This window comes from Geotrypetes seraphini, chromosome 4, assembly GCF_902459505.1.
Source record: "Geotrypetes seraphini chromosome 4, aGeoSer1.1, whole genome shotgun sequence".
In the NCBI taxonomy this organism is placed as follows: domain Eukaryota; kingdom Metazoa; phylum Chordata; class Amphibia; order Gymnophiona; family Dermophiidae; genus Geotrypetes; species Geotrypetes seraphini.
In genome coordinates, this window is record NC_047087.1 from 101,128,014 (window position 1) to 101,152,701 (window position 24,688).

Here is a 24,688-nt window from a genome sequence, read left to right on the forward strand (position 1 = left end):
CTTCCCATATTCAGTAGTTCCTTTAGTTAGTTCCATAGTTCAAGAAGTACAACTCTGATAAATGCATCAGAGAGATTGTTGACCCTAACTGTGGATTATCCTGAAAATCACACTGGGAAGGAGAGTACTACAAAACTGGCTTGAGAAACACTGAACTAGAAGACCCAACATAAAAGTACATTTTTTTCTGCTTAAGAACAAACTGGAATTTGTTGCCAGAAGATGTGGTCAATGCATTTATCATAGCTGGGTTTGAATAGACACATTCTAGTCCATAACTTATTATTAGCCAGGTAAATGTGGAAAGCCCAAGTACCACCGTGAATCCACAGTATGAGAACTGCCAGATACCTCCTAGTGATCTGAACTGGTCACTGTCTCATATGGGATGCTGGGCACAACAGACCTTTTGCCCTGGTTTAAGATGCACTTTGTATGTTCTTTCTAAGAACATTCCACTTGTCCTTTATGTTTATTCATATGGCTAATTTTAAAGTACCTTAAATAAAATACAGTAATTTTCCACTCTACTTCATTACTGTTCAGGAGCTAGAAGTAACTGGCTCATACTTACTTGAAGTCAACAATATCATACATTTTCTTCAGGAATTCAGAATCCAAGTGGTTGTGCTCACTTGTAAGCGTGTGGAAATACACAATAACAAACTCTTTTACAGCAATATGATCCATGACATGGATAAAATATAAGAGAGCCTGGAATGGAAAAGTTTAAACAAAATTTTAATCAGAAAATTTCAGAATCATTAAGTCAATTATATTCATTGTTTTCATACAGGAAACCATTATGCTATAGTCGGCCTCCACTTTAGACTTAAGACCTTCCAGGCCCAATTCTATAAAAGATGCCTAGATTAGGTACCATAACGATGGACACCTAACGGCCCCTTTTATCAAGCTGCGCTAGAGGTTTTCAGTGTGGGCTGGTGCGATAAATGCTTTGATGCTCACAGAATTCCTATGAGCGTCAGAGCACTTATCTCACTGGCCTGTGCTAAAAACCTCTAGCACAGCTTGATGAAAGGGGGGGGGGAGAGGCAAGATTAGCGTGCAACTAAATTGTTTTTTAATTGGTTAAATGGTATGGCAATTGACCATTCCATTAAAAACCAATTAAAAAAAAAAAAATTATACCAATTAAGGCTCCGTGCGGATATCAGCATGGTGCCTAGTGGCACTTAAATCAAGGCGCCCTCTGATGTCTAACAATGCCTACCAGAAAAGTGGGTGTGGTTATGGGCAGAGAATAGGCATGGTAAACGTTGGCATCATTAGGCATGCAAGTTAGGTGCCAATAAATTAGGCCAGGTAAACCCTGGCCTAATATACCGATGCCTACCTCAATGATGCCTAGCAGTTGACTGACAACCATGCAGACTGACCCAAGTTAGGCGCTGTTTATAGAATCAGGCCCTCCCTGTTTAAGAAACTGTGCCCTAGTTAGTTATAGGAGTGAACTGAGGAAGTTAAAAATAGAAATTACTCCTTTTTTTTAACCATCAAAACTAATCTTAATCTGTATTTACAAAAGTAAAATAGGTGTTCAGTGAAAGAAACAGGGGTGCTGTTTTTCCAGATTAACAGGGGTTGCCTGAAGGAAACAAACAAACAAAAAAATCCCATCTGAAATTTGACCATTGCAAGACAGAGATTTATTTAATGGACCAGGACAGAAACTCCGCCCCCCCAAAATCCCAGATCATATTTACCTTCTCCATGTCTATTAGTGTTACAGGAATATTTCGTCCGACAACTACCATAACTGTCCGGCCACAGTTATCCACACCTGCACAAGCATAAAATACACTTCATTTTGTGGTAAATTAAACATATACGTGTGAGTGCGTGTGTCTCTATATTTATACCGTATATGCCTGTTTTATATACTAATTCCTTATATAACTAGACTAGATTATTTCAATCATCTTTACTATGGCTTACATAAAAAAATATTGTTCACTCACACTAAAGATGGCACTATTTAACTCTATTTCATTAATGGTTGGGAATCATAACACACAAATCTCCAATACTTTACCCAACCTCCAAAATATCCAGGACACACGCACAAGCTACACTGCCTCCAATGGTTACCTTACATTCTGGGACGTTGCCCGCATCATTGCTGTAACTTCATGCAAGCGCTTTCCTACGTCTGTACGTGATTGTGAGGTGGAGTGGAGAGGACAATCGCGTACAGACGCAGGAAAGCGCTTGCGTGAGGTTACAGCAGTGAGATGGGCAACGTTCCAGAACACGATCGCCAGACACTTAAGGCACAAGTTTTCCATAAAGAATCATTCTTTATAATAATAATAATAATAATTTTATTTCTTATATACTGCCCAACCAGAAGATCTGGGCGGTTCACAGCAAGAGAACTGAGGCATATCAGCGAAGATGCAAGATACAGTAGGAATCAGTAGAATTCAATGCTATACAATACAATAAAATACAACATGATACAATGTAGAGTGATACAAAGCAAAGTCATCGCATAAATTTACCAAACAGGTTTTCAGTGATTTTCTAAACTCATAGTAAGATTGGGAGTGGGCAATCAGAGAACACATCCAAGAGTTCATTCTCCCCGCTTGAAAGGCTAGAGTTTTGTCAAAAAAACTTTTATAGAGGCAGGCTTTCGGAGTAGAGTACATGAACATGCCCGAGTTTCTTGTGTTCTTGCTTGATGTGAAAGGATTTAATTGGGAAGATAAGTATGATGGTAGTAATCCAAAGATAGCTTTATAGCAGAAGCAGCTGAATTTAAAAATGACTCTAGCTTCAAAAGGGAGCCAATGGAGTTGCATGTAAAAAGGGGTTATATGGTCAAACTTTTTCAGTCCAAAGATCAAACGTACAGCTGCATTTTGAACCAGGTGAAGTCTTTGTAGTGTTTTCTTGGTTGACCCTAGATATGTGATATTACAATAATCTAAGGTGGAAAGGATAGTGGATTGAACTAGTATCTATACAGGGCCTCAAAATAGTACCTGGTGGGCCACATGCGGCCCCCGGGCCGTGAGTTTGAGACCACTGCTGTATGTAAACTGCTTTGAGTATGGTTGTATAACTATAAAAAGACAGTATACAAGTCCCAATCCTTTTCCCTTCATCCCACAGACTGACATCCTTAAACTGACAGGGCAATACTGAACTTGCTTATCAATAATGCTATATCACAAATGTAACCCAACTTGCTATAAGCCACAATGATTCCATGTTGAAATTTGCAGGATATAAGAAATTGTATTGTATTGTTATATTGTATTCTTGTCGATTTAAAAGCAGGTTGATTGTGAGTTGCTGATAATAAAACTGGTTAAGTAGTACCAGGAGAAAAGCCACAGCTGACTTGACTTATTTCTTTGTTGGATTATAAAGGTTATTTCTTTTAAGCTAGAAAACCTTATAGAGAGTACACTCCTGGTAGAAACAGGTGACTGGGCTCAGTTAACAGAGGAACCCTTACCAGCCAAAGGAAGTTGGTTTTAACTCTGTATCCAGCCTCAGGCGAAGCAGATCAAGGGAGACTTATTTAGGTGAGAATTAAAAACTTTACTCACATAATCCTCTTGAGGGAACATGACAGGTCTACTGAGACCTTGCAATACCAGATACCTTGTTCTTCTGATAGCTCCTCAAACAGTGGCTACTCCTTGACCTCAAGGCAAAAAGAATCCATCGAGAGCAAGATGATGCACCAGAGTGAGCAACCAAAGAGCCCCTTTAATGAACCAGGTGACATCTGGGCGAGAGGTCAGAAAGATTCTTCCCCCTGAACTTGGAAGCAGGAAGGACCTGCTATATGCACTTTCAGTGACCCAACTGATAGATCCTCTGAAGTCTCTCAAGCAAAAAGCCCAGGACTACCAAAATTGAAGCTCGCGAGAGTACCTCCTGTGGGCTAGAAAAATGGGAATGTAGAGATAGGCTTGTCAAATTGCAAGAAATTCTCCCGGCGCAACTGCTGCTATGACCAACCAAGCAGAAGTGTGGCACTTTCAGTGTAGCGCTGTCTGACTTGAGGTCCAAAATTGGCCTCCAGTCATCTGAGCCTTTCTTCGGAACTATGAAGTATCCACCCAAGACTGATTTTTCATCCAGGACTGACTCTATGGCACAAAGATCTAGTAGTCTTTTTACCATTGCCTTGATTCCGAGGACTCTTTTTGGCTGAGGAATCTACAAAAAAGTCTGGGAGGCACAGAACTTGATTTTGTAACCTTCTCTAACAACTTCTTGGACCAACAGTCTGGGTAAATCTGAGCCCATTCTGACCAATAGGCCCAACAGCTTGTTTCCTATCTGGGAGGGCTTGGCCCCTGTCCTGGCATCATTGCACTTTCTTGGAGGCTGGAGAGGGGTAAGAGCCAGAGGCTTGCTGTCTCCTGCCACCGCTGAACCTCTGCCGTGATCCCTAAAAGGACCTCTTCATTGCTTGGCCTCCTGCATAAGAACGGCATCTTTGAGAGCCTTAAATTCCCATTTCCTGGACCCCATGCCATCCAGGGTCTGCTGTCCAACATGGCCTTAAGGCGACAGTCCACAAACATTGGCCATCAATTCATCCTGACCTTTGCCAAATAGCATCTGCCCCTGCAAGGGAAGCCTGCTCAGTGTGGCTTTAGAAGCTGAATCTCCTGCCCACTAGATGCTGATCCAGAGCATCTGCTGGATAGAGACAGCATAGGCTGACATCTTGCTCATGACTCTGACAATGTCAAATAAAATGTCCACTATATAATTCACCCCCAGATAGGAGCATTTGGGGTTTTTCATCTTCCTCCGAGACCAGAACTTGAAAAAGTTGGGTGTGGCAAGCATACATTACAAAGGAAGCTGCAGCTGCTGCCTTAATCCCTAGGACTAAAGCTTCAAACTGTCTCCAGGACTACATGCACTTTACGGTCCTGAGTATCACACCTCCTTCACTAGGCAAGGAGGTTTGCTTGGTGATATGAGCTACCAGCAAATCCACCTTCAACTGAACAGCTACAAGAAATCCAGAGTCACAGAGTAAAGCCTAGCCATAGACTTAACCACTCACAAGGACCCCTCTGGCAACTCCCAGTGTTCTGTGACCAGCTTTGTGATGTCCGGATGTGAGGGAAAGAATGCAGTTGGAATAATTGAGCACTGCGATTAGGGGGCTGGAGGAACTTCCAGCTTCAGTTCTCACAGTGAGGTACAAATAAAGCCCGAGAGCAGAGAGGCTTTAAACAGCTGGTGTACCGTGAGGCCTTCCTCCTGCTGCAAGGCCACTACTGCTTCTTAAACATTGTTCTCATGCAGAGAACCAGACTGTCGGAGAAACTGCATCCTGGGACAATAATGGCATAGAATTGGACTTTCTAGCCTCCCAGTCTATGTTAGACCAAACATCCTAGTCCAACTTTGTGTCCTTGTCTGGTCAGGGTGCAAGCTGAGGGGATATCCCCTGCACTTCCACTTTCATTGCGCTTAATACAGGCACTGAGGTCTCTCAGCAGTTCAAATAGGCATTCCATATGAGGATCACAAAATCCAGGGTGAAGCCTTATACTGGAAGTCTCGAGAACCACGGCAATGAATCCATGCAGGTCCTCCTGGGTTCAGTGGCAACCACGCATCTGCACATAGTCAATGCACCTTCGGAGGGTTCTGGAAATGGGCTCTTGTGGATCCCCTAGCATGATACAGGGGTAAAAAGGCCTGAAAGGTCCATTCCTATTGATTTTAAGCAAAATTGAGGGGTTTTGAAGTAAATGGAGGCTTTAGAAAAAAAAAAAAAGATAGTTTAAAATCTAAGATGGCTGTGCCAGCAAAATCACACCAAAAATGGCCCATGAGAACTCTCCTGAAGTACAAAAAAAAAAAATGCAGAGAAAGGTGTTTTAGAGAGGGAGGGGGGAATCTTGGCTCTGGCTGCAGAAACCTTAAAACTCCACTTTTGGAGACACCCCCTCCCTCCCGTTTTCCCCATAGGCTTCAATAGTCTTACTTACTGTGTCATACGCTTGCATGCTTCAGTTTAGGAGAACAGCTGGGACAACTGGAGAAGAACTATAACTCAAACTTGGGTCTTCGGACTGCCAGCCCATTATTAAGCCCAGCCAAGTTGGGACAAAACCAAACAGCCTGCGCTCAAGCTCCTGATAAATCAGGGATGCGAGCAGCTATGCAGGGGAAAGCCCCTGAGCGCCAAAAAATACAAAAGCAGGCTGGTTAGCTAGGTGTCCCCAAGGGCTGATCCTGCTAGTGGAAGACTTCCACAACACGAGTCTGCAGCTTCTTCCAGAAGAGGTCCCAAAAAGTGAGTACTCTGGGCAACGAGCCTCCAACCAAACACTAAGAAAAAAATACCCGAATATAATAAAATCGCAGGAGCAGAGCAACTCAAATTATTTCGACATTCTATTTGCTGGTAGCTCTGAAAAACTGATAAAAGCATTTACAAACGTTACAAAATACAACAAGATTATGTTGTGGTTGAAGCCTTAATCTAACTCTTCTTCTGAAAATATTGCTATTAGAGGCTCATGTGACCTTCAAAATATATTATGGTATTCAGAATTCATAGCTTAACCTTGTCCTATATGCTTCCATTGTTGACCTTTTCTTCATCAAACTGAATTTTACATAATAGAAGTCGATCAATAATTTATTTTTCATCTGCAGAGAATACAAAATGTAAACTAATCTTTTCATCGTTTTATTATCAAGCAGCAAAAATTTAGAATATTTTATTAAAAAATAATCTGATTCAGATCAAATATATGGACTTTCACAGGAAGCTGAAAATTTTTTTTTTTCCTGAACTGTGCAACACTTAACTCTATTGTATTCTAATGTGACACCCGAGTGATTTTGAATGGTCTCTAATGTAATCTGCAATGAACCAGTGATCTGTTAATTGCAAATATAGGCAATGCATTATATTGTACTGTATTGTATAACAACTGACCATAATGAGGAAAAATAATTTTTATCTCACTTTTTATATATGGACAGAAAACTAGTGCTTAGTCACCCATTTCTCCTTATAGAGCTCTAAGGAAAAAAAAAAAAAAGGAAAACTAGGAGATTATTACTCCTGTTAGAAGCTGCTGAACTGTTAAATTTGCAGTAATCCCAGTGCCAAAAGTAAGGTTGGGCTTCCACATCCTCAATACTACACTGTAAAATGTTCAAACTTCTACTGATTAGAAAAACTGGTAAGAAATTAGAATGTATACGGATTTTTAATGGCATGGTAAACTTGACTAATCATGCTGTCTCGAAAAAAGACAATACATTAGCAAATGATGCTATGATGTCCATTTATGAATATTTTATAGATGCATCATGAATAGGTGACACCCAAGTTATGATTCCATGAAATTATTTTTGTGAGTCTGTATAATGATAGGATGCTATATAAATACCCAAATTAAAATCTTTACGAGTGTGGTTCCATACTGCAATTTCACAGAGTTAAAACTCACCTGTCTGGTACAGAGCTCTTAGGGCTGCAATATCAGATAGGTCTTCTGTTCTAGCTCGTGATAACCAGCGATTATAACTAGAACAAAGAAAAATTAAACTACATCTTACATCATTTTGAACTTTCTGTTGCAGAACCAAGTTCAAACTTATTACCCTCCATAAGAACCACCATCTTATCATTAAGGCAAAAAAACAGGAAGACTGGACATAAAGGAGGGGAATTCTATACTCAACACCGATATCAGCAGCTGCCTCAGAAGCGGCCTACGATAGTGTGTCATTCATGAACCAGCACCGATGATAGAATTTTGCTTTTTTTTGTTTTTACACCGGGGCCTTAAAAATAGGACAGCATTTTAGAAGACTACATTTAAGGTGCCGGTGTCGCACTTAAAGAAGAATGTAAGGCAACTTGTGGCGCAAGCCATGCCCTGTTGGCCTAATGCGGCCTAAGTGCTTCAGTAAGTGCAACAGTGGAACCGTAAATGAAGAAATGTTCACGCCTCCATTATTTTTATTTTAGAAAACGTGCTTCCAGATTGGTTGGTTAGCCAGCGGTAGGGCGCCCTACCACCGGCTAACCTTCAGCGCGTCTTCAATAATTTTCCCCCAAAAGACAACAAGACAATGAGATATATGAATTGCAGATCTACAAATTCATGCTACAGCACTAAAACAAACCCATTTTCTCACCCCCAAGTTCTACAGAAATCTGTTTAATCAGCAAGCAAGATGTTTGATGTGCATGGCGCTTCTGTAGATAATCTCTTTAAGCTGCACTATGCTTATAAAATGCTAAACATGCAAGGTAAACAGCCAACAACCAGGTGGCAGCACCAAAAAGCCCAGCTACTGACATATCAAAGCTGCTTCTAACTGGAATTCCATTCCTGCTTTTAGCAATATCTCTCCTACCTCAGACTAAAAGAGTTGCACAGGGACAGAAATCCTGCCAGCCCCCACCCATCCCTGGCAGAATCTCCTCCGTCCATGCGAGGAATCCCTGCCTGACCGCCCATAAATATTGTAATATGCACACCATATAAATGATTCTGTTAACTTTCACATGAATATATAAAGCAAAATAAAAAAATGGTGGTCTTAATGTTTACTTTAACCACAAAGTAAACTAGTATATCAATACAGTGGTACCTTAGATTACGAGCATAATCCGTTCCAGGAGCATGCTCGTAATCCAAAATGCTCGTTTATCAAAGCGAGTTTCCCCATAGGAAATAATGGAAACTCGCTTTGATAGGTTCCCACCCTCCACCCCACTCCCCCAGGCCAGCAGCGCTGTTTCCCCCCCTCACGATAACCGGCATTGCTCCCCCCAAAGGCCCCCCCTGCGAACCGGCTCCCTCCCCCCCGCGACCTGAGGTCCCCCAACCCACTCGAACCCTCTTCTTACTTCAGTGTAGCCTCCGCACCGGCACCAGCATGTCCTGCCGGTGCCTGAAGATCTGCCTCCAGTGCTGGGCCTTGAGCATGTGCACATGCTCAAGGCCTGAGAGTTCACATGCTCAAGGCCCAGCACAGGAGGCAGATCTTCGGGCACCGGCAGGACATGCTGGTGCGGAGGCTACACTGAAGTAAGAAGAGGGTTCGAGTGGGTTGGGGGACCTCAGGTCGCGACGGGTGGGGGGGTGCCCGATGGCAGCGGGGGGGGGGGGGGGGCGCTCGCAAATCGAGGCGTGCTCGGTTTCCAAGGCGCCGATTTTGTGAATGTTTTGCTCGTCTTGCAAAACACTCGCAAACCGGTGCACTCGTAAACCGAGGTACCACTGTATTACTAATCACACTTGCACTTGTCTCAAGGCCTCTCTTTCCCTTCACCATAGGAAATGCCTATACCAAGAACACAGAGCCAAATGCCATCACCATTGCTTGCATTTCCTCCTCAATGCCACATGTCTCTATGCTCACTTTTAGGCCTTCTTTTAGTTCTATCCTATTATCATCCTCCTACCCCCCCCCCCCCAAGCTACAGCTCTCATTCTCCTATACCCCACACTCAGGGGCCTCTTCCCTCAGTTTTCTTTCTTGCACAGAAAGAACCAGCGGTGAAATGATAAATCTCATCCCTACAGCTCCGTTCCACTATAGTGAAATGGAGCTGCAGGGATGAGATTTATCATTGAAGCACTGCATTACCCAGCACACACTGACACTCTCCCTACAAGAGGATTTAATCCCTATTTACGTCGGCCTTGTTCTTCTGATAGCTCCTCCAACAGTGGCTACTCCTTGACCTCAAGGCAAAAAAAAAATCCAGCGAGAGCAAGATGATGCCTCAGGAGGAAGCATGGCTATAGGTTATCTCACCAATCACCATGCGCACATGCCTGATGTTTGGCGAGTGCAACCTCTCAGTCCCGCCCCCTGATCAGTGAGATTGAAAGGAAACTCTGCAATGAGATGAAGTTAAGAGTAGAGAGCTGCACGGGAACGGGGATGACAGGAATCCCGCGGGTTCCCCCTTTGGGTCACGGGGATCCCATGGGGATGCCCCCTAGGGTCGCAGGGATCCCGTGGGCACGCCTCCGAGGGTCGCGGGGTTCCTGCGGGGTTGGATCGCAGTGCATGACTTGAGCCGCGAGGGTAGTCTTCTTCTCCTTACCTGCCCTGCCGCAGCACACAGCCGACCGGAAGTCTTCCCGATGTCAGTGCTGACGTCGGAGGGAGGGCTTAAGCAAAGCCCTCCCTTCCTCCGACGTCAGCGCTGACATCGGGAAGACTTCCGGTCGGCTGTGTGCGGCAGGGCAGGTAGGGAGAAGGCAATGGTGTACGAAAGAGAGTGGGGGGAGAGGTCCGCCCCGGGGAATGTGCACAGCCGGTCAGGTCCCCCGATCGACCGACAACAGGCCCGGCCGACAAACCTCCCTGCCCTGTAGCCGCGAATCTAAATTACCTCTTACAGCAGCTTCAATACTCCAGCTGCTGTAAGAAGGTAATTTAGATTTGCGGCTAAGGACAGGGAGATTTGTCCAACCAGGCCTGTTATGTTGTCGGTCGGGTGGGGAAGCGCCACAAAGGTAAGGGGCAGGGAGGGAGAAAGGAAGGAAAGGTGGAGTGGAGAATAAAAGACGCTTAAGGGAAATGGGTAAAACTGAGGGGGGAGAAGGCTGCTGAAAGCACTTGGGAAGACAAAGGGGTGGAGAAGGACGCTGAAAGGACATGGGGAAGACGGGAGGGGGGGGAAGGATGCTGAAAAAGCACATGGGGAAGACAGAGGGGGGAGAAGGACGCTGAAAGCACATGGGAAAGACAGAGGAGGGAGAAGGACGCTGAAAGGACATGGGGAAGACAGGGAGGAGGACACTAAAAGGACATGGGGAAGACAGAGGGGGGAGAAGGACGCTGAAAGGACATGGGGAAGGCAGAGGGGGGAGAAGGATGCTGCCTGACAGGACATGGGGAAGATGGGGGGGAGAAGGACGCTGAAAGGAAATGGGGAAGAGAGAGTGAGGAGCAGACGCTGGCAGGGAAGAAGACAGAGATGCCAGACTATGGGGGGAGCAGAGGGAAGAAGATGGGTTCCAGACCAATTTGGGAGGGGGGAGAAAGGAAGAGGCACAGTAACAGAGCAAATGGAAGACACAGAGAGAAGAGAGACAGTGGATGGAAGGAATTGAATGAGAACATGAAGAAAGCAGAAACCAGGCAACAAAGGTAGGAAAAAAATTCTTTTTTTTTTTTTGCTTCAGGATAAAGTAGTATATTAGTTGTGTTGATAAAAATTTATAAACATTAGAGGCTCTGGTAGAAACCCGTTTACAAAGTATGTATTCTTCCCAATTAATATTTCCAAATTAATAAAGTCTTTTTGCTTATTTTTAAATGGGTTTCTACCAGAGTCTTTAATTCAGTAGCATAATTAAATGAAATAACTATTTCTGTAGTTTATAGGGACGGGCGGGGACGTAGGGGATTCCTCGCGAGGATGGGTGGGGACGGAGGGATTCCTCGCGGGGATGGGTGGGGGCCCCACTGTTCCCTCTAAGCTGAGCAGGAGTCCTCCACCCACAGTCTCACCAATAGAGGGTGCTGTTTTACTGTCACATTTTTCAATTGTGAGGGACATGCAAGTTCTGCAGGACTCCAGGGAACATACCTGTCCTTAGCGACTGAAAATATTCCACCCCCTAGTGGTAGCAATGCAGCTGGAGGACACCTGCTCAGCTTAGAGGGAACACTGAAGTCGGGTGGGAGTCCTCACGGGGACGGGTGGGACTTTGGCGGGGATGGGTGGGATTTCTGTCCCCGCGCAACTCTCTAGTTAAGAGGTGATAGGCTCTGGAGTAATCTAAGAAATTACATTTTACAGAAAGGGTGGTTGATGCATGGAACAGTGTCTCAGAAGAGGTGGTGGAGACAGAGACTGTGTCTGAATTCAAGAGGATCTGGGATAAGAACTTGGGATCTCTCGGAGAGAGAAAGAGATAATGGTTACTGCGGATAGGCACACTAGATTGGCCTTTGCAATTTTCTTGTGGAAGGTAATAGATTTTGAGGCACAGGATTGAACCCCAAGTTGAAACATAAAAACAGGAAGACAGAAAGTGCCAAAAAAGTAGTCGGACCAAGGGACTTGTTCCCAACGAACATCTTCAATTAAAGTTTTATAATCATTAAGGTCGAAAAAGCTGATATCAAGACAGTGCCCCTTTTCATGGGTTGGAGAGGTCTTAAGAGAGGGAAAGCCCAGAGAAGTAAGAAAACTGCTGAATTCAATTACATCCTTACTAGTGTTATTATTTAGATGGAGATTAATATTACCAATAATTAGTTTGTTGGGATAGACTCAGACTTGAAAAAGGAGGAGGAACTACAATCAGTATAGGATAGAGACAGAAAAAGAGAAAAACAAAAAGGGGTTACATTGATTGTTGCTTGTCTGCTTTCATGACACTGTCAAATAAGCACTAAGATGGATTATTCAAAAGCGTCCCTAAATAGGTAACTTTTTAGTTTCCCTTTAAAGTTGTCAAGGGATTTTTCTTCCTGTACCTGGGCCGGTAATAGATTCCAAATTTGAGGGGCAGTGACTAAAAAAAGTGTATTACGCCTGGTGTTGATGGTACGCAAGGATGGAATTGTAAGATTTTTATCTTCTGATTGTAGAGTACAAAATGGACTGTAAGGAGTAATGACTCTATCCAGGAATAGTGAGGCATTGAATACTTTAAATGTACTCAGTGCCAGTTTATATGTAATTCTATGATTGATGGGGAGCCTATGTGCATTGTTCAGAAGGGGCGTTACATGATCAAATTTCCTTTATCCTGTAATTATTTTTATTGTAGTATTTTGTATTATTTGTAACCTTCTAACTTCTTTTTGAGCGATACCTTTGTAAAGATCCTTGAGAAGACCATATTATTGCAAATCCGGGCCTTCATTGACAACAGAATGCCCTCTCCCCTTACCAATCTGGCTTCAGAAAATTCCATAGCACAGAAACAGTCCTAGTGGACATTAATCGATGACTGCTGGAACATACTAGACAAAGGAAACGATGGGCTACTGGACCTTCTAGACATCTGTGTCAACTTCAGTACCATCGATCACCCCTGCCTCCTCACCAGACTCGCATATATTGGAATCAATGATCAAGTACTACAGTGGTTCTCATCATTCATAAGCAATAGGACCCAAAATGTCCTACTAAGATCGGTGACCCATCAAAAGCGCGGCGACAATCCCATGGCGATAATTGCACGCAAGATGTATGCACGCTGCCAGTCCCGCCACTTTAAACCTGTACTGCCACAGACCCTCACAGCGCTAACACTACATGAACAAGTCCTCGCGCTTCTGTTTGGGTGTTTATGTGTGGGGGGAATACCCCCCACTACACTGAAAAACTGCCGACCACCAAAAACTGAAAGGAAAACAGAAGTTTTCAATGTACTTGCCGTGGGGTGGGGGGGGGGGAGTGCGAGGATTTGTACATGTACTAGGGGTTCCCTCCATGCCCCCCCTCACAGCACTAACGGTAAGGCTTTAAAGCAGCAGAACCGGCAGCGCGTATACGTCTTGCGCGCAATTGTCGGAGTGTTTTTGTCCTGCACTCAATTATTATGGTACCACTAAGATCTATTCTATCAAATCTAAACCAATAAAATATGGAATACCAGAGTGTGCTCTCCTGTCCCCTCTGCTTTTCAACCTCTTTATTAGACGGTGATAGACATCACCTTAAAATACCAAATAAAGATCTACTCGTTTGCCGATGACATATAAACTGTACCTAATGCTAGACTCAAACCAAGACACTCAAATCTCCAAACTACACAACTACCTCTCAGACATAAAAAGCTGGTGATCCAAAACAAGATGCAATTAAATGTGGCAAAAACAGAGCTCCTCTGGATATGAAGAAGTGATCCCGAACGCACCCACCCGTCAATCTCTTGGGAATCTGCCACCCTGACAGCCAACAACAGAATACGCAGCCTAGGGGGTGATCTTTGACAGCAACCTTTCACTACTCTCTCCCAAGTAGCATCCGTCTCGTTCTACTACCTCTAGCAAATATGGAAAATCAGACTTCTCTTAACTACTCTACGCCTTCGTCCTCTCCCATATGGACTATTGCAACGCACTCCTAAATTGGCTCACTACAAAAAACCTCCACTGACTATGAGTACAAAGTATTGCCATCTGGCTCCTAAAGAATCTTCACATATGAGACCCAATCAACCCAGCAGTGTGCACTGCCCATTGGCTGCCGATCAACAAACAATGTATATTTCAAGGCCTAATAATGGCCTACAAACTCTTTCACAACATGGTACCAGCCTATATGGCCTCCATATTTCTGCCCTACACCCTGAATTAACTGTTTTGCTCGCAAGAATAAAACGGATAACACACGCCCTCAAGACGCACCCTCCACCTTGAGAACACCTGGAAAAGATCTTACTCACACTACCTACTGTGCCTCTGGAACAAACTACCCACATAAGATCATTAGAAGGTTTACTGAACTTCAAGCAGGCAATAAAATTTCACCTCTTCCCTTGACCCTCTCTCTACGAGTGCGTGCCGACCTAAATTCCCCAGACCTTAGGAGAAAGAGCACTGAACCACCACTGTTTCAAGTCTCAAATGCTAATGTGATTCGTTCTGTCATGCACATAGTTTTGCCCATCATATAATGTTCTACCATACCATGTTCCCACTGATATGTATGGTCCCACTAAACTATGTCTGACCATGCCATGTTTTTTCATACAATGTTTTGCCACACTTTGTCATACTGTCACCATTTTTGTCATAGCATTCTATATGTCGTGTTTACTATATTATGTCTACTATGCTATGATTTCTCATGCTATGTCTGCCACACAATGTTTGACATTCCATGTCTACCATGTCATGTTTAATTATGCTGTGCTTCCCTTACTATTTTTGCCATGCCTGTAATACCATGCTCACCATGCTATAGCTCACATATTGTTTTACCATGCTTTGTTAAATATTATAATTTTTGTCAGACAATGTTTTGCCATATTATGTTTAACATCACTTTGTATAAATATGCTTTATTATGCATGTAAACCTGTAACCCATTCTGAGCTCTTCTGGGAGGATGGATGGATATAAAACCAAATAAATAAATTGGCAATAGAAAAAAAACCCATCAAAGGAAAGCTCAAGCCTACTCAAGTTTTGAAACTGCAGGCAAGAAAATTATAAAACATAACTATTAACACACATGGAGATAACTCACTTTCTCTGGTGTTGCTTCTGCAGAGCTACCTCTGACATCTGACCCTGAAGAATCAGACGCCTTCGTTTGTCCACATCTTCTTCCATGCGAGCAAAAGCATGAGAGCCAATGGAAGACAAATCCATTTCCAACTCATCATCAGACCCATCTAAAATAGAAGGGTACAAAAATATTTTTGGGGTAGCAAGAGTTTATGACAGAAAACACTTTTCATGCTCGCCTACACAAAGAGAAACTGAAGGGGGCAGCAGATTCCTGAGAGAAGGAGAAGGTTTCAAAAGGCGTGATTGACATCTTTCTACAGTATGCTCGTGAGAATGGACAGAGTACCTTAAAGTTCATTCCTATTGCACTGGAAAGCTGAGTTGCAATTAGATCTTATTTTAAAAGCACTGTTGATCTAGCTACAGTGAACCTTCTCTGGGAGTTTTCCTATATAAAGTGTTTCATAGCAACATCAAGCAAAATAAATCAGAAATTACACAAAAATAACGATTTCAAGATTATAAAATACATTTAACATGTGTAGATGGTACAATGAATAATGAAGAGTTGCACATTTGACAGCTGCAACAGCTATAAATTGGTGTTGCTTAACTGAGCAGCCTCTGGAGCTTGTCCCTTTAATTACTACATCAAAAGAATTAACCAATACTTTCTCTTGATGTAGTAATTAAAGGGAAAAGCTCCAGAGCCTGGTCAACTAAGCAACACAAAAACTCAGATTAATATGACTTACCATCAGGTAGACCTGGTTTTTCACTGATTCGGATTTGCCGCTCTGGTACAACTGGCTCCCCTTCAGCATTTCCAATATCTGCAGGAAGACATGCAAAGGACCTACTTTCTTCTTTCAGTGTCCTTGGGAAATACAGAGGCAACAACTTTTTGTATGTCGCCTATAAAGAAATAAGACGAGAAACTCACAGAGGCCTATGTAATAAAACATGTTACAGTAAAAGTGTATTAAAAATGTATTTAAAAAGTTGACTCCTACTGCAGTAAACTATTTTAGCTCATTCATTTGCATATTCATACAAAATGTGTATACAAAACATGAGTGAAAAAGGGTGATAGTGTACTTTTTTATATTGGAAGGTAAGCCATAAATGGTAGTAAAGGTATATTTTACATTTATATTTGTTTTACTTATATACCATATATAAAATAAAATATCTAGAAGTTTACATAGTCAAAAATGTTTTGGGAAAGAAATGCGAGAAATGATAACAAGTGGTCTGGGTTACTTTACTACTGTTTTAACTTTCAGCTTTTCTAACTTAAGGTCTAGTCTAAGGGTTAGATTCACTAAGCTCACCGATTGTGTGCCGACCAGTTTGCAAACCTTTTCTGACCCCGACTCGATTCACTAACCTTCTGCCCGATCCTATCCGCACATGCAAATGAGGGGAAATGCATGCATAAGTAGGCAGCGATTCAATAAACAGAAGAAGGAACACTGACTGGGCTTGCCGATCTAAAAAGAAGCACTGCTGAGGGACAGCTGCTCACTTCCTTGCCAACTGTCCTGCTCTCTGCCGCCCTGAAATCATCAAAATAAAAAAACATCTCCCTTCTGGGTCATTCCATGTCAAGTGGATCAATACTGAAAACCGCCTACGCTCGACCCCCTTGAAATCCAACCAAATTTTATAGGGGTGTTGTCTAGGGTCTCAAATGAAACTGCAAAATTTTTGGCATCTATCTCAATTTGGTCAGGAGTTAGGGGTGGTTGAACAAAAGCATCAATCCACTCTCGTGCCTCGTGTGACCTAAAACGTCAACTTTGCTTAAGCACTGCGGCAGAAGGAAACTACTTAGGAGTCTGAAATTTTGCAGTTTGGTACAACACCTTGGGGCAAGTTTCTGTGCAAAGTTTGAAATCTTTTGCGAAGGTGCTTCCATTTCTACAGGTCATCAACCTGGAGAATACTTAGCTTGCATATATGACAATTCTTGGTGGATTGGTCATGTATGTGAAATTTCAATGGAAGAATGCGACATCCTGGTTAATTTTTTGCATCCACAAGGTCCTGCATGGTCATTTCACTGGTCTCCCCGCAGAGACATATGCTGGATCCCTGAACAGCATATTATTGCAGGCCTTAATGCACCTATGACCACTTCATCAGGCAAACAGTACACTTATCCACAAGCTATTTCAGCAAATATTGACCAGACTTTCAAAACCATGTGCAAGAAACTGAGTTAAAAGTTGAATTTAAACGATTTCCTGATCTTTGTCAGTATGTATGCGCACTTTAAATAAGTGTGGTTTTTTCACTTTTCTTTTTTGTCTTTAATAAAGCTTAGAAATTTGAGGTTGCTGACGTGGTTGTTGCTGTTGTCTCTGTCGCCTAGGCTGAGACCGAGGCTGGGCCATAGGCTTTGCAGCAAACCGTCACTGATATGACGATTGTGGCCTAAAAAGACGAAAAGGTGGAGGCTTCTTCTTGGGTTGACTAGAGTGTCCCATCTAGTCTCATGAGCAGACAACTTCTGGGGAGCCATGTCCATTGAGGCACCAAAAAGCTTGACCCCAGACAAGGTGATTCACATCTAGCTCTGACACCCGAAGCCAAGCTAGGCGCCACATTGTTGTCGCACGTGAAGTGAGCTCGAAAGTGTCATAAGTGGATCTCACAATGTACTTGCGGAGCTGAAGCAAGTCGGTGATGAAGTGCTGAAAAGCAGGAAGTTTACATTCTGGGAGATATTTTTGAAACGTAGCAACTTGTTTCGAAAGATGTTCCATATAAAATGAAAAATGAAAATTATAGTTACCAGACCAGTTGGATAACATTGCATTTTTATAGTGGCGTTTGCCAAACCAGTCCATAGCTTTGCCCTCTCTGCCAGGAGGTACAGAGGCATAAACACTTGATCCCGAAGATTTCTTTAATGTTGACTCCACTAGGAGAGACTCATATAGAAGCTGTGGTTTGTCAAAACCCAGGATAGGAACCACTCTATAAAGAGAGTCTAATTTGCGAATGGTCAGAGGTGTTTCCAAGTTTTTATAGAAAGTTTCCCTCAGGATATTAAGGAGAAACTTGAGGAGTTCCTTGGGTCGCTGATCATAGTCCAAGGCATCCAGGAATTGTTTTGATTTTTAAGAATCAGCCTCTAAGGGGATGGATAAAGTCTCAGACATCTCCCTGAGAAACATGGCAAAAGTTGACTTTTCAGATGGTAGAGGAGCCTCTTGAGAAGAGTGACGAGTAGAATTATCCTCCGAGGAATCCTCATCCTCAGAGAGAAGTTCCTGCTCAGAATCCCCCCAGAGATCCGAATCTCTAGTAGTTCAGGGTCAGTGTCGAGCAGATGGTACTGAAGGCTTTGACTTTTGCAGTGTCTTTCCAGACCGCACTGACACCATCTCAGGTGACGTTTGTGCAGAAGATGATCAGTATCGAGAAGTCAGTTCCCGCACCAGAATCGACGCCGCACTGGAGGCTCTTGAACAGGTGTAACTGGTGTCGATGGCTCAGACCTGACCGGCACTGGAGGAGTCAATGTCGACATGGGAGTCAGCATAAGCAGCTGAAATTGCTCTTTTAATTCCTGTTGCAGCAATTCCCTAATTTGCTGCTGAAGAGTGAGCACCGGTACCGCTGGCTTTTTAGCCAGTACTTCGATGCCGCTCTATGCTCCTGCTATGAGGAGGCCAATGTCAAGGAATTCACCAGGAGTGGAGTGTTTTTTGGGGTGCCTCGAGGTCAGCAGGACTTGACTCACTGCTTCCGTGGCCTGAGGACCCGAAGGAGTGGGGGAAAGCTTCTTAACTGGTTACCCACTTCATGCGATATTGAAGAGGGCTCTTCCGATGTCTAGAGTTGCGGTGCCGATTTAGACGGTGCCACCGATGCCGAGACTGATGTCGAGTCTCCTTCCATGCCGACGCCAAAAAGAAATCTCTGCTGGATGAAGCACGATTCTTAAGTGTCCGCTTCTGAACGACAAGCAGCGAGAACAAGTCTTTGGACGGTGCTCAGACCCCAGACACTGGAGACACCAGCGATGTGGATCAGATATTGAAATGGGGTGAGCACAACGTCCACACTTTTTAAAACTCGTTTGTGGACGAGACATTGATGGCAACACGGCCTCGGCAAAATCAAAATCTGTTGCTAAGGTGGAAAAGTAGGCCCCGTCGGGCCGAACCCGCGAAAGGGAAAAAGTAAAATTTTTTACTTAATTTAAAAACAAACAAACAATAAACAATACTGAAAGAAACAAAAACTGACTAAAAAGTCAGAGAACTGCGAGAACGGGAAGGCAGCGGAAAAAAAATTTCAACGATCGTTGAAAAGACGTGTCTTCTTAGCTCTGCGGAAACTAAGAAACCGAGGTACCGCACAACCACGTCGAGTGGGAAGGCACTCGCGCATGCATGGTTCGGGCTAATGTGAACTTTCTAAAGACTTAAAGTAGCGATGCACTTTTAAAGTGGTCCGTACCAGGGCTCCGTCGGTGACATCACCCATCCGTGAAAATATGCTGCCTGCTTGTCCTGGGATAACCCTATATACTCTCCAGGCTTCTTTTACCATATATACTCTAATATAAACTGAGATTCTTGGTCCAAAAAATGGGGGTATCAGTTTATATTCAGGTCCTCGAGTCTGCGCCTGCCATCCACCCCCACCTGGACCTGTTACAGGCTTCCCTGAAGCCCTGGTGGTCCAGAGGTGAGCTGGGACAGGAATGATCCTTCCCATGTTCTGTCCTTGGTGACAAAAAACCACCTTGCCTCCTCCCACCTTCCTAACCCCTTACCTTTGAAGCTCTGGTGGTCTAGCGGTGAATCGGGGCAAGGGCGATCTTCCTATGATCCTGCCCCATGAGAGCTGTGATAAAAAATACTTGCTGCGAAACTGCAACTTGGACTCACAGCAGGTATTTTTGATCTTGGCTCTCACAGAGCAGGAAGATAGGAAGATCACTCCTGTCCCGCTTCAAAACTGGACCACTAGAACTTTAAAGGTAAGGTGTGCAAGGGTCAGGGAGGTGGAAGGGATGCAAGGTGGTTTAGAGTCAGCCGGAACAGGATGTTGGGAGGATCGTTCCTGTTCCTACTCACAGCTGGACCACCAGGGCTTCAGGCAGCCTGTAGTGGACATCAGGGGCTGGGTAGGAAGGGAAGGAAGAAGGAAAGGTGGGCTGGGTGTAAGGCAGGACACTTGAATTTAAACCCCATCCCCCCAATTTATATTCGAATCAACCTTTTTTCCTCCTTTTTGGGGGAAAAATACTACCTCTGTTTATATTCAGGTTGATTTATATTCGAGTATATGTGGTATTCAAATTCAAAGTTTCTATATCACGTAATTCACTTAAAGAAAACATAACTTAGAAAACTTGGGCAGCAGAATGTTAAAAGTACCTCTTCTTGATCTGTGACAGCAAAAACCACAGTGTCAATGGTTTCTCCATGGATCTCCAAAAATCTTCGAACTGTTCCTATACAGAAGAGGATAGCGAGGTCAGAAACATAGAATAACCTAATGAGTACAGCACTGGGCTGAAAAAAAGGCAAATTGTGGTTCAAATTGCACCAACACTCCTTGTGACCTTGGGTAAGTCACTTAATCACCTCAACTACCAACTCAGATTGTAAGCCCACCAAGTGCTAACTGTACCTGAATGTAATGGAAGATTGGTTTTTCACCTTTAATAATCATCTTTCTGTTAGTTTCTTGAGGATTCAGTATGCTAGGTATTCAATCCCTTTCCACAATCCGAGAGTTGCAGAAGTCCAAACACTTTTCTGAGCATGTGCTCCTCCTACCTTAGAGAGAGAGTTAGAGCCTCCTACAGTTCAGTCCCAAAGCCAAGTAACATAATGGAACAAATCCATGACATATAAGGGGCACAGGGAAACCTCCCTAACAAACAATTTCTGTTCTGGGCTGCTCTGTAAAACACGAAAACAAATAATAAACAGGCAAAAGGCAACACAGAAAAACACTGAGGAACAACGCAAAACTAACCTGCTGTATGTAATGAGCACTCACATGAAGCAGCCATTGGTTTTATGCAAACTCACGGTGAACTCCCCATAGAATCCGTCTACTGGCTGGAAGATCCTGAAGCCTGTAAGGAGAATAACTGAGGCCAAAGAAAGCAGGCGATTTAGAACAACTAAACTTACACAGAGAGGATGGGCCATACTGAATCCTGCAGGGACTAACAGAAAGAAGAACATCGAAAGTGAAAACCTAATCTTCCATTCTGATACATTCCATAGACCACCCCCGAAGCTCCCATAGGAAGGAGGTCTACTTAGTGTTTGTGCAGTGCTTGCCTGTTGGCTCTTTTACACTGCAGTTGAATGGAGGAAAAGGATTTTATGCCTCAGAAACTACTCCAAAAGATCAAACAGACTCAGACTGTAACCTCCACCACCATGAAACCACTTCACGCGACAGGGAAATGCAGAGTGCGCCCTGAAACCCTGAGGGACTTTTACTTAGGACACATACAGCCTGCGCTTAAACCCTTGACAAAGTCAGAGGACAAGCAAACTCCCAGTTGAATGGGCCCGGAGTTCAAGAAGAGTGGCACAGAGCAGGCTAGCTTCACAGGTCCATCAAAGTTTCTCTGCAAAGCAGAAGTCTAGCTCTGCAGGACTCTGTTTTCCAACAGAGGGACCACCGCAAACGGGTCTCACAGGACTCAAGCCACCAAAAAACCCCCAACAACTTTTAAGCAAAAGAAAAAGATGCAGGGCAGAGCAGAAAACTTCTGCATGGATTGCTTGAAGAAACTGAAATTGTAGGGGGATCTAACTCATTCTCTAAGGTAGGAGGAGCACATGCTCAGAAAAGTGTTTGGATTTCTGTAACTCCTGGTTTGCAGGAAGGGACTGAACACCTACCGTACTGAATCCGGAAGAGACGTAACAGAATTTCCCTTTAACTGCTAATTGAAAGATGTGAAAAGTTCCAAAACCTACTTGAGAGTATTTGATTACATGCCTTAAAAATCTGACCTGAAGGTGATTTACACATACATAGATATAGAACCAAATAAGGAATAAGTCTGCCAGTAGTATCCTACCCAGAATCCACCAGATCCAATGAAGTCCTTGTGATTATCTTAAGAATCAATTTTTCATTCTGCAATTAATGCTGTATTTATAAATCACAATTTCTATTACGAGGTATAATATATAAATCATGTAAAATCACAATACAGTAGAGTCTCAGTTAACCGGAACTCTCACCCAAACTGCAAAAAAGTCACCAGTGAAAAATTAAAATGTCCCCGAAGTACCAGTGGTCCTGAGTCGCAACCCCCCCTCCCTTAAGCTCCGAAGAGCTTAAGGGGCAGCAGTCCTGAGCCACGAACCTCACCTCCCTCCTGGCCCAAAGTACCAGCACTGCAGCGTCCTGAGCCACAAATCCTCCCTCCCTCAAGCCTCCAAGCTGCTACAACCCCTCCTCCCACCCTGAAGCACCAGCGCAGCAGTGGTCCTAAGCTGCAAAAGCCCTCCTCTCTCATTCCCTCAAGCTTCTTAGTGGCAGAAGCAGGCGGCGGTCCCGAGTTGCAAACTCCCTCACTCTCTCTTCTTTACCCATCAGCAGGAGACAGCCTCAAAACAGGCTGTTCACGGCCAACCCCGACAGGGCCTTTCCTCTGATGCGTCACTTCTGACACATCAGAGGAAAGGCCCTGCCAGGGCTGGCCATGAACAGCTTGTTTTGAGGCTGCTTCCTGTTGACTACTGCACTTCGAGTAAGGAAGAGAGAGAGCAGGTATTCACGGCTCAGAACCACTGCCTGCTTCTGCCACTTTGGACTTGAAAGGGAGAGCATAAAACATAAGAACTGCCATCTCTGGATCAGACCTACGGTCCATCGAGTCCTGTGATCTGCACACGCGGAGGCCCAGTCAGGTGTACACCTGATGTAGTTTTAGTCACCCATATCCCTCTATGCCTCTTGTAAGGAGATGTGCATCTAATTTGCTTTTGAATACTAGAACGGTGGATTCCGCAATAACCTCCTCTGGGAGAGCATTCCAGGTGTCCACCACTCGCTGCATGAAGCAGAACTTCCTGACATTTGTCCTGGACTTGTCCCCCCCCCTTAGCTTCAGTCCATGTCCTCTTGTCCGTGTCACATTGGATATTGTAAATAATTATTTTCCCTGCTCTATTTTGTCGATGCCTTTCAGCATTTTGAAAGTCTCAATCATATCCCCTCGCAGTCTCTTCTCAAAGGAGAACAGTCCCAGTTTCTTAAGTCATTCATCATATTCCAAGTTCTCCATACCATTTATTAGCCTCATTGCTCGTCTCTGCACCCTCTCCAGCAGTTTTATATCCTTCTTTAGGTTGAGAGACCAATGTTGGACACAGTTTTCCAAGTGTGGTCTGACCATTGCCCTATAAAGCGGCATTAAAACTTTCTCCGATTTACTCGTGATTCCTTCCTTTATCATGTCTAACATTCTATTTGCTTTCTTTGCCGCTGGCGGGCATTGTGCTGATGGCTTCAGGGTCCTATATATCAGTACACCCAGGTCCTTTTCTTGTTTGCTCTTACCCAGAGTTGCACCTGACATTCTATACTCGTATTCATTGTTCTTACTGCCTAAATGCATCACTTTGCACTTTTCCACATTAAACTTCATCTGCCATTTCTCTGCCCATTTCTCGCAGTTCTTCTTGCCTCTTCTCATCCGCTCTCAGTACCGGGGGGATCTCGGAGAAGGCCACCTTCACCTCCCTGACTTTCAACTTTCTTCCGAGCGAGCGGAACTGGTCCTTCAGTTCTTCCCTGTCATATTTACGTCCACTCACATCGTTGGTTCCCACGTGGATAAGCACAGCAGTGTCCTCTCCTTCTATGTTGTCTATGATCCTGGTGATCCTGTTGGCCACATCCTTCACTCTTGCTCCGGGCAGGCAGGTGACAAGTCTATCTTCTTTTCCTCCTGCGGAAGGAGGGCTTTGTGGCTGAGGAATGCTGCCATGCTGGTGCTTTGAGGCGGAGGGGGGAATTGAGACTATGTTAAACAAGATTTCTAACACAATCTCAATTAATCAGAAAACAGTTATCCGGTATCCACCAATCCCCATGGATGCCGGATGGTTGAGATTCTACTGTATAAATCATATAAAAATCCAGAAAATGTTAAAAACAACAGCCTCAAACACTTTTAAATCAAGAATACCATCCTTGTCTCTGCAGTCTAGAACTAATCCTAGGAATCTGAAATATAATTTACTTACTGAGAGCTATATGGGTTGCATCTTCTAATGGGTAGCATCTCTTGGCAGATGCAATGACACAGAAACCCACAGACGACATAGCATATTCCCTAAGGTTAAAAAAATAAAATCAGGGATTAAAGATATAAAATATTACAAATTAATATCTTGCAAGTGAAGTACATTTATGTTATAAATGAGAAGAGGGTGAGCGGTTATGGAGCAGCACTGCAAAGTCTCAAGCA

The 24,688-nt window shown here is 43.8% G+C and overlaps 1 protein-coding gene across 4 annotated transcripts in view; it reads right to left on the reverse strand.

Annotated features, from left to right (window-relative positions):
* GDAP2 (ganglioside induced differentiation associated protein 2) overlaps positions 1–24,688 on the reverse strand; it is a 69,615-nt gene that overhangs the window by 25,989 nt on the left and 18,938 nt on the right. For 3 of the 4 annotated variants that reach the window (XR_004539303.1, XM_033943035.1, XM_033943034.1), the window contains exons 5-11: positions 24,465–24,553; positions 20,610–20,686; positions 15,963–16,122; positions 15,224–15,371; positions 7,485–7,582; positions 1,728–1,804; positions 575–714 (exon numbers count right to left, since the gene is read on the reverse strand). Coding sequence is in view for 3 of the 4 variants with exons in the window: in XM_033943035.1 (XP_033798926.1) it covers positions 575–714; positions 1,728–1,804; positions 7,485–7,582; positions 15,224–15,371; positions 15,963–16,122; positions 20,610–20,686; positions 24,465–24,553 (789 nt within the window). In the remaining variant the exon portion in view is untranslated. The remainder of the gene's footprint in view (positions 1–574; positions 715–1,727; positions 1,805–7,484; positions 7,583–15,223; positions 15,372–15,962; positions 16,123–20,609; positions 20,687–24,464; positions 24,554–24,688) is intronic. The other variant, XM_033943036.1, reaches the window with a different exon arrangement.